The sequence below is a fragment of the Ranitomeya imitator genome, chromosome 8 (assembly GCF_032444005.1).
Source record: "Ranitomeya imitator isolate aRanImi1 chromosome 8, aRanImi1.pri, whole genome shotgun sequence".
NCBI lineage: Eukaryota > Metazoa > Chordata > Amphibia > Anura > Dendrobatidae > Ranitomeya > Ranitomeya imitator.
The window spans coordinates 16,187,061-16,196,840 of NC_091289.1; the positions used below are offsets into that span (position 1 = coordinate 16,187,061).

At 53.7% G+C, this 9,780-nt stretch overlaps 1 protein-coding gene across 1 annotated transcript; it reads left to right on the plus strand.

The window, feature by feature from the left end:
• Window positions 1–2,308: 2,308 nt before the first annotated feature.
• Window positions 2,309–9,616, plus strand: RPUSD3 (RNA pseudouridine synthase D3). The gene is made up of 9 exons (XM_069736411.1): window positions 2,309–2,509; window positions 4,212–4,375; window positions 4,580–4,624; window positions 4,725–4,821; window positions 6,754–6,861; window positions 6,949–7,033; window positions 7,180–7,306; window positions 8,654–8,793; window positions 9,074–9,616. The coding sequence occupies exons 1-9, from the start codon at window positions 2,415–2,417 to the stop codon at window positions 9,263–9,265; spliced, it is 1,053 nt and encodes a 350-aa protein (XP_069592512.1). The 5' UTR covers window positions 2,309–2,414; the 3' UTR covers window positions 9,266–9,616.
• The last annotated feature ends 164 nt before the right edge of the window (window positions 9,617–9,780 follow it).

Consider the following 9,780-nt stretch of genomic DNA (forward strand, 5'->3'; position numbering starts at 1 on the left):
CACCTCCATGGTGCGGCCCCTCGGTCCTCCCCTCACACCTCCATGGTGCGGCCCCTCGGTCCTCCCCTCACACCTCCATAGTGCGGCCCCTCTGTCCTCCCCTCACACCTCCATGGTGCGGCCCCTCGGTCCTCCCCTCACACCTCCTTGGTTCGGCCCCTCGGTCCTCCCCTCACACCTCCATGGTGCGGCCCCTCGGTCCTCCCCTCACACCTCCATGGTGCGGCCCCTCGGTCCTCCCCTCACACCTCCTTGGTTCGGCCCCTCGGTCCTCCCCTCACACCTCCATGGTGCGGCCCCTCGGTCCTCCCCTCACACCTCCATGGTGCGGCCCCTCGGTCCTCCCCTCACACCTCCATGGTGCGGCCCCTCTGTCCTCCCCTCACACCTCCATGGTGCGGCCCCTCGGTCCACCCCTCACACGGCTCCATGGTGCGGCCCCTCGGTCCTCCCCTCACACGGCTCCATGGTGCGGCCCCTCGGTCCTCCCCTCACACCTCCATGGTGCGGCCCCTCGGTCCTCCCCTCACACCCCCATGGTGCGGCCCCTCGGTCCTCCCCTCACACCTCCATGGTGCGGCCCCTCTGTCCTCCCCTCACACCTCCATGGTGCGGCCCCTCGGTCCTCCCCTCACACTTCCATGGTGCGGCCCCTCGGTCCTCCCCTCACACCTCCATGGTGCGGCCCCTCGGTTCTCCCCTCACACCTCCATGGTGCGGCCCCTCGGTCCTCCCCCCACACCTCCATGGTGCGACCCCTCGGTCCTCCCCTCACACCTCCATGGTGCGACCCCTCGGTCCTCCCCTCACACCTCCATGGTGCGGCCCCTCGGTCCTCTCCTCACACCTCCATGGTGCGGCCCCTCGGTCATCCCCTCACACCTCCATGGTGCGGCCCCTCGGTCCTCTCCTCACACCTCCATGGTGCGGCCCTTCGGTCCTCCCCTCACACCTCCATGGTGCGACCCCTCGGTCCTCCCCTCACACCTCCATGGTGCGGCCCCTCGGTCCTCTCCTCACACCTCCATGGTGCGGCCCCTCGGTCATCCCCTCACACCTCCATGGTGCGGCCCCTCGGTCCTCCCCTCACACCTCCATGGTGCGGCCCCTCGGTCATCCCCTCACACCTCCATGGTGCGGCCCCTCGGTCCTCCCCTCACACCTCCATGGTGCGGCCCCTCGGTCCTCCCCTCACACCTCCATGGTGCGGCCCTTCGGTCCTCCCCTCACACCTCCATGGTGCGGCCCCTCGGTCCTCTCCTCACACCTCCATGGTGCGGCCCCTCGGTCATCCCCTCACACCTCCATGGTGCGGCCCCTCGGTCCTCTCCTCACACCTCCATGGTGCGGCCCCTCGGTCATCCCCTCACACCTCCATGGTGCGGCCCCTCGGTCCTCTCCTCACACCTCCATGGTGCGGCCCCTCGGTCCTCCCCTCACACCTCCATGGTGCGGCCCCTCTGTCCTCCCCCCACACCTCCATGGTGCGGCCCCTCTGTCCTCCCCCCACACCTCCATGGTGCGGCCCCTCTGTCCTCTCCTCACACCTCCATGGTGCGGCCCCTCGGTCATCCCCTCACACCTCCATGGTGCGGCCCCTCGGTCCTCCCCTCACACCTCCATGGTGCGGCCCCTCGGTCATCCCCTCACACCTCCATGGTGCGGCCCCTCGGTCATCCCCTCACACCTCCATGGTGCGGCCCCTCTGTCCTCCCCCCACACCTCCATGGTGCGGCCCCTCGGTCCTCTCCTCACACCTCCATGGTGCGGCCCCTCGGTCCTCCCCTCACACCTCCATGGTGCGGCCCCTCTGTCCTCCCCTCACACCTCCATGGTGCGGCCCCTCTGTCCTCCCCCCACACCTCCATGGTGCGGCCCCTCTGTCCTCCCCTCACACCTCCATGGTGCGGCCCCTCTGTCCTCCCCCCACACCTCCATGGTGCGGCCCCTCTGTCCTCCCCTCACACCTCCATGGTGCGGCCCCTCTGTCCTCCCCTCACACCTCCATGGTGCGGCCCCTCTGTCCTCCCCCCACACCTCCATGGTGCGGCCCCTCTGTCCTCCCCTCACACCTCCATGGTGCGGCCCCTCTGTCCTCCCCTCACACCTCCATGGTGCGGCCCCTCTGTCCTCCCCTCACACCTCCATGGTGCGGCCCCTCTGTCCTCCCCCCACACCTCCATGGTGCGGCCCCTCTGTCCTCCCCCCACACCTCCATGGTGCGGCCCCTCTGTCCTCCCCTCACACCTCCATGGTGCGGCTCCTCATTTCCCGCTTCCCTTCTCAGCTGCCTCAGCATAACGCAGCTTCCTGCTCTCGGCCCCGCCCCTTCTGGTGACATCACTCCTCCCCCTCAAGAAATCAACTCCAATCTAGACGCTGCGGAGAGCGGAACCGGTGTGTGAGCGGCGGAGATGGCGGCTGTGTACCGGCGGCTCAGGGGCGGATGGACAACCGTGTCCAGGATCGGCAGCCGGGGCTGTGCCAGGGGACTGTGCTCGGCGCCCTGGTGAGTACGAGGGGGCGGGTCATGGAGGAAACACAGACAATGGGGCGGGGGAAGGAAACACCGACAAAGGGGTGGGGAGAGGAACTGCAGCAAATGACCCCTGGTGAGGAGAGTGCCACCCTTCAAAAACCCCTGGCTAGGAGATTGTTGCCCTTTAAAGACCCCTGTCAGGGAGCGTGCCGGCCTCTGGGGGACCCCTGTCGGGGAGCGTGCCGGCCTCTGGGGGACCCCTGTCGGGGAGCGTGCCGGCCTCTGGGGGACCCCTGTCGGGGAGCGTGCCGGCCTCTGGGGGACCCCTGGCGAGGCGCGTGCCGGCCTCTGGGGGACCCCTGTCGGGGAGCGTGCCGGCCTCTGGGGGACCCCTGTCGGGGAGCGTGCCGGCCTCTGGGGGACCCCTGTCGGGGAGCGTGCCGGCCTCTGGGGGACCCCTGTCGGGGAGCGTGCCGGCCTCTGGGGGACCCCTGTCGGGGAGCGTGCCGGCCTCTGGGGGACCCCTGGCGAGGCGCGTGCCGGCCTCTGGGGGACCCCTGTCGGGGAGCGTGCCGGCCTCTGGGGGACCCCTGGCGAGGCGCGTGCCGGCCTCTGGGGGACCCCTGTCAGGGAGCGTGCCGGCCTCTGGGGGACCCCTGTCGGGGAGCGTGCCACCCTCTGGGGAACCCCTGGCGAGGCGCGTGCCGCCCTCTGGGGGACCCCTGGCGGGGAGAGTGCCGGCCTCTGGGGGACCCCTGGCGAGGCGCGTGCCGCCCTCTGGGGGACCCCTGGCGGGGAGAGTGCTGGCCTCTGGGGGACCCCTGTCGGGGAGCGTGCCGCCCTCTGGGGGACCCCTGGCGAGGCGTGCCGGCCTCTGGCAGACCCCTGGAGGGGAGAGTGCCGCCCTCTGGGGGACCCCTGGCGGGGAGAGTGCCGCCCTCTGGGGGACCCCTGTCGGGGAGCGTGCCGGCCTCTGGGGGACCCCTGTCGGAGAGCGTGCCGGCCTCTGGGGGACCCCTGTTGGGGAGCGTGCCGGCCTCTGGGGGACCCCTGTTGGGGAGCGTGCCGGACTCTGGGGGACCCCTGGCGAGGCGTGCCGGCCTCTGGGGGACCCCTGGCGAGGCGCGTGCCGGCCTCTGGGGGACCCCTGGCGAGGCGCGTGCCGGCCTCTGGGGGACCCCTGGCGAGGCGCGTGCCGGCCTCTGGGGGACCCCTGTCGGGGAGCGTGCCGGCCTCTGGGGGACCGCTGGCGAGGCGCGTGCCGGCCTCTGGGGGACCCCTGGCGAGGCGCGTGCCGGCCTCTGGGGGACCCCTGGCGAGGCGCGTGCCGGCCTCTGGGGGACCCCTGGCGAGGCGCGTGCCGGCCTCTGGGGGACCCCTGGCGAGGCGCGTGCCGGCCTCTGGGGGACCCCTGGCGAGGCGCGTGCCGACCTCTGGGGGACCCCTGTCGGGGAGCGTGCCGGCCTCTGGGGGACCCCTGGCGAGGCGCGTGCCGGCCTCTGGGGGACCCTTCGCAAGGAGAGAGCATCACGGTTAGGGATCCTCAGCCCCCGGTCATGTGCCATATTCATACTTTATTGGGTTCTGGACCCTGTTAGTGACAATGTGCCCCCCCATTGTGGCCCAGCGGTGTGGACCCATCTTATGTCTGTCCCCATGACGTTGCCTCCTGTAATCAGTGCAGCCATGGAAAACTGCGCTCGCCACAACTTATACGGGTTTTTGGCTGCAGGTACCAGGAACATTTGGAGATGGAGAACAAGCAGCATAAACCGCCCCGCAGTCCCCCAGAGGTGAAACCCAGCATCCTGAACAGCCCGGGAGTGGTCAGCGTGGACTCGATGAGTCGGGAGTCGCTGTGTGAGCACCTGGCAAAGAACGTGGTGTATATGGCAGGTCTGTAGAGGGGTCACACATTCCTCCTCTCTGACACCCACATTGTATGGGGGGCTCACATCCCATGTTATGTCTGCCACAATTACCTGGTTATTTATTATTACATACATCTTTCTCTTTAGGTTTTGTTTTACCCGCCATGCTTTACACTGCAGTTTCAGGTGTGATTGTAAATCCCCATTTACAGCTTTGTTTTATCTTTAGGTCCACTAGTGGCCATCAACAAACCGCAGGGACTGCCCATTACCGGTAGGTGGGCCGCACATTCGCTTCTATGAGGACAGTTATATGGAGTGACGTTCCAGGAACCGTTCACACGGCGCGCAATATCGGCTTTTTTTCTTATCAGGAAACACTGAAGGAAATTCAGTGATGTCTGTACTGTCAGAACTACAGCGGACCCTGCAGATCAAGTCCGAGCTTCATGTGGTGAAAGCCGCACCCAAGTATGTGTGAGAAATAACCTATCATCACTAAAGCACTGAGCATCAGCCAGGCAGGACCTATAGTGTGAATACTGCCCCCTATATACCAGAATATAACTGCTATAATACTGCCCCCTATGTACAAGAATATAACTACTATAATACTGCTCCTATATACAAGAATATAACTACTATAATACTGCCCCTATGTACAAGAATATAACTGCTATAATACTGCCTCTATGTACAAGAATATAACTACTATAATACTGTCCCCTATGTGCAAGAATATAACTACTATAATACTGCCCCTATGTACAAGAATATAACTACTATAATACTGCCCCTATGTACAAGAATATAACTACTATAATACTGTCCCCTATGTACAAGAATATAACTACTATAATACTGCCCCTATGTACAAGAATATAACTGCTATAATACTGCCCCTATGTACAAGAATATAACTACTATAATACTGTCCCCTATGTACAAGAATATAACTACTATAATACTGCTCCTATGTACAAGAATATAACTACTATAATACTGCTCCTATGTACAAGAATATAACTACTATAATACTGTCCCCTATGTGCAAGAATATAACTGCTATAATACTGCCCCTATGTACAAGAATATAACTACTATAATACTGCTCCTATGTACAAGAATATAACTACTATAATACTGCTCCTATGTACAAGAATATAACTACTCTAATACTGTCCCTATATACAAGAATATAACTACTATAATACTGCCCCCTATGTACAAGAATATAACTACTATAATACTGTCCCTATATACAAGAATATAACTACTATAATACTGCTAATATGTACAAGAATATAACTACTATAATACTGTCCCCTATGTACAAGAATATAACTACTATAATACTGTCCCTATATACAAGAATATAACTACTATAATACTGCTCCTATGTACAAGAATATAACTACTATAATACTGCCCCCTATGTACAAGAATATAACTACTATAATACTGCTCTCTATGTCCAAGAATATAACTACTATAATACTGCTCCTATGTACAAGAATATAACTACTATAATACTGCCCCCTATGTACAAGAATATAACTACTATAATACTGCCCCCTATGTACAAGAATATAACTACTATAATACTGCTCTCTATGTACAAGAATATAACTACTATAATACTGCTCCTATGTACAAGAATATAACTACTATAATACTGCTCCTATGTACAAGAATATAACTACTATAATACTGCCCCCTATGTACAAGAATATAACTACTATAATACTGCCCCCTATGTACAAGAATATAACTACTATAATACTGCTCTCTATGTACAAGAATATAACTACTATAATACTGCTCCTATGTACAAGAATATAACTACTATAATACTGCTCCTATGTACAAGAATATAACTACTATAATACTGCTCCTATGTACAAGAATATAACTACTATAATACTGCCCCCTATGTACAAGAATATAACTACTATAATACTGCTCTCTATGTACAAGAATATAACTACTATAATACTGCCCCATGTACAAGAATATAACTACTATAATACTGCTCCTATGTACAAGAATATAACTACTATAATACTGCCCCTATGTACAAGAATATAACTACTATAATACTGCCCCATGTACAAGAATATAACTACTATAATACTGCTCCTATGTACAAGAATATAACTACTATAATACTGCCCCTATGTACAAGAATATAACTACTATAATACTGCTCCTACGTACAAGAATATAACTACTATAATACTGCCCCCTATGTACAAGAATATAACTGCTATAATGCTGCCCCTATGTACAAGAATATAACTACTATAATGCGGCCCTGTTTAGACCCACATATATGAGACCCCTTTCCCTGCTGGTGTCGGTGGTCTTGCTGCGCTCCCTCTACCTCCCCCTTGTCTTGTGCAGGGAGAGCTCGGGGCTGGTTCTGTTGTCTTCTTGTCACGTCACCACGAAGAAGTTTGAAGATTTCTACTCTGAGTGCCGGAGATCGGAGCGGCCGCTCGCTACGTTCTGGTGAGCTCTCGCCTTCGTATTTCCAGTCCTATGTGAGTTTGTGGTTACCCCTATAACACTGAGCTGCTGATGCCTCGTTTCTTTTAGGGCTGTGACTCTCGGTGTTCCCAGTCCACCCAAAGGGGACATAAAAGTGGCTCTAAAGGTGGAAACAATTGGAGACCTCGATCTGGTAAGATAAAGAAATGCTGCGTCTTGGATGTGAGATATCGGCCTAATTCAGATCTGTGGAGCTTCTGGGACAAACAATGTTTGGGGCTTCTATTTTCCCGCTTAAGTTGCCCTAAATAAATCCATGATTGCATATTGTGTGTATAGGTTGCGCCTGAGATGCATCCATCCAAAGGAAGCTTGGAGAGAAGAGACGTCAAGAGAACGGAGACGAGGTATCAGGTTCTCCGCTCCGCAGTGGGATGTTCACTCCTACAGCTGCAGCCAATGAGCGGTACGGAAATATTACTAAATGCTACAATTAAGAGTTGTGGGAGTTCAGCTCTGAAGCCTGCAGAATAGTGAGCTCAGCTCTGGAGTGTAATGCAGGACATAACTCAGGATCAGTAATGTAATGTATGTACACAGTGACTGCACCAGTAGAATAGTGAGTGCAGCTCTGGAGTGTAATGCAGGACATAACTCAGGATCAGTAATGTATGTACACAGTGCCTGCACCAGCAGAATAGTGAGTGCAGCTCTGGGGTATAATACAGAATGTAACTCAGGATCAGTAATGTAATGTATGTACACAGTGACTGCACCAGCAGAATAGTGAGTGCAGCTCTGGGGTATAATACAGGATGTAACTCAGGATCAGTAATGTAATGTATGTACACAGTGACTGCACCAGCAGAATAGTGAGTGCAGCTCTGGGGTATAATACAGGATGTAACTCAGGATCAGTAATGTAATGTATGTACACAGTGTCTGCACCAGCAGAATAGTGAGTGCAGCTCTGGGGTATAATACAGGATGTAACTCAGGATCAGTAATGTATGTACACAGTGACTGCACCAGCAGAATAGTGAGTGCAGCTCTGGGGTATAATACAGGATGTAACTCAGGATCAGTAATGTAATGTATGTACACAGTGACTGCACCAGCAGAATAGTGAGTGCAGCTCTGGGGTATAATACAGGATGTAACTCAGGATCAGTAATGTATGTACACAGTGACTGCACCAGCAGAATAGTGAGTGCAGCTCTGGGGTATAATACAGGATGTAACTCAGGATCAGTAATGTATGTACACAGTGACTGCACCAGCAGAATAGTGAGTGCAGCTCTGGGGTATAATACAGGATGTAACTCAGGATCAGTAATGTATGTACACAGTGACTGCACCAGCAGAATAGTGAGTGCAGCTCTGGGGTATAATACAGGATGTAACTCAGGATCAGTAATGTAATGTATGTACACAGTGACTGCACCAGCAGAATAGTGAGTGCAGCTCTGGGGTATAATACAGGATGTAACTCAGGATCAGTAATGTATGTACACAGTGACTGCACCAGCAGAATAGTGAGTGCAGCTCTGGAGTATAATACAGGATGTAACTCAGGATCAGTAATGTAATGTATGTACACAGTGACTGCACCAGCAGAATAGTGAGTGCAGCTCTGGAGTACAGTACAGGATAGGTAATGTACACTAGATTATATATGCATATTGTAAATTTGTGATCAGAGATGGACAAACCTTCAAATTTCTGTAAATCTTCTTTGACAACTGAATTATTTTTCCATCTTTCTCGATATTTTGTGTTTTTTTTTTTTTTTTTACCTTTCTTTTCTCTGTAGTTTTTAGGGAGCAGCTTTTAGTCCACTGCACCTTACAGTTCTGTCCGATCCTGGGAGATCACACTTACAGTTCACGGGTGGCAAAAGTTTTAGGGCAGAACATCTTTGTTCCTTTGGATCTCGCAACTCCAAGACCTCAGGTAAAGCTGAATACAAACTCTGTGGGTACAAACGTCCAGGAATGACAAGACCCCTCCTAATACAACCGTACAGCATTATAGGGGGGCTATAATGTCATGTTATATATTTTTATGAGGGGCTGCAGGGAGTGTGAGATAATTAGATCCACAGCACATTCTGTAATAGGAGTATGAAATCGCCAAGTATTAGGATCTGTGACCAGCTGCTTGCTGACAGTTTCCCTCTGCTGTCTGTATGGATTCTACACATTTGAATGTATCTCTTGTTTCTTGATGACAGCGGATAGAAGAGCAGATTCTCCGCAGGATGCGTGTGCCGGAGCAGAAGGTGCACCGGATCCCTCTGCACCTTCACCTGCAGCAGCTGCTCATGCCGGACGACCCCTCCGCAGCGCACCCGACGCATCTCACTGCTCCGCCGCCTCCTTATTTCCAGCGGACAATGGAACTTTTGCGTCTTAAAATGAAATAGTCCTTCCTTATCCAAAAATAACGAATGGTCAAGGCAGAAGTGGACTTGTGGTTCGGAGACCCCACCACCACCACTTTTGGCTAGCAGAGGGCTGACTGGTGGACTCTTAGTATAAAGATGGCTCCTGGTGCTGGGTCCCTATAGTACAGAGAGGCAGGTGGGGGGAGGCTCCCGCTGCAGAAAGCTTCCTTACAATGCTGGACAGGATTGTATACGACCAAAATGTGGAAAAGTTTTGGTGGATGAAACGTTTTACTTATATTTGTAAATATTCTGAATCTAAATTGCTTTATCATGTCATATATACTTGTCATTTATGTTTTCACTTTGTAAATAAATGACTTTTTTTCACTATGTTCATCCTTACTAAACACTGTATGATTTATACATTCTATCGATTCTATGTTACACACTGTATTATAATCCAGAGCTGCATTCACAATTCTACCTTGTGCAAAAAGCAGATTTAGCTGGATTTGTGAAAAAGCTCTGGAGCATAATAGAGGATAAGTAAT

Coding starts and splice junctions, on each gene's coding strand:
- RPUSD3 (XM_069736411.1), top strand. CDS start 2,415: ATGGCGGCTGTGTACCGGCGGCTCAGGGGCGGATGGACAACCGTGTCC. Junction 4,625..4,724: donor GCAGGGACTGCCCATTACCG/GTAGGTGGGCCG, acceptor TTTTCTTATCAG/GAAACACTGAAGGAAATTCA. Junction 7,307..8,653: donor ACAGCTGCAGCCAATGAGCG/GTACGGAAATAT, acceptor TTTTCTCTGTAG/TTTTTAGGGAGCAGCTTTTA.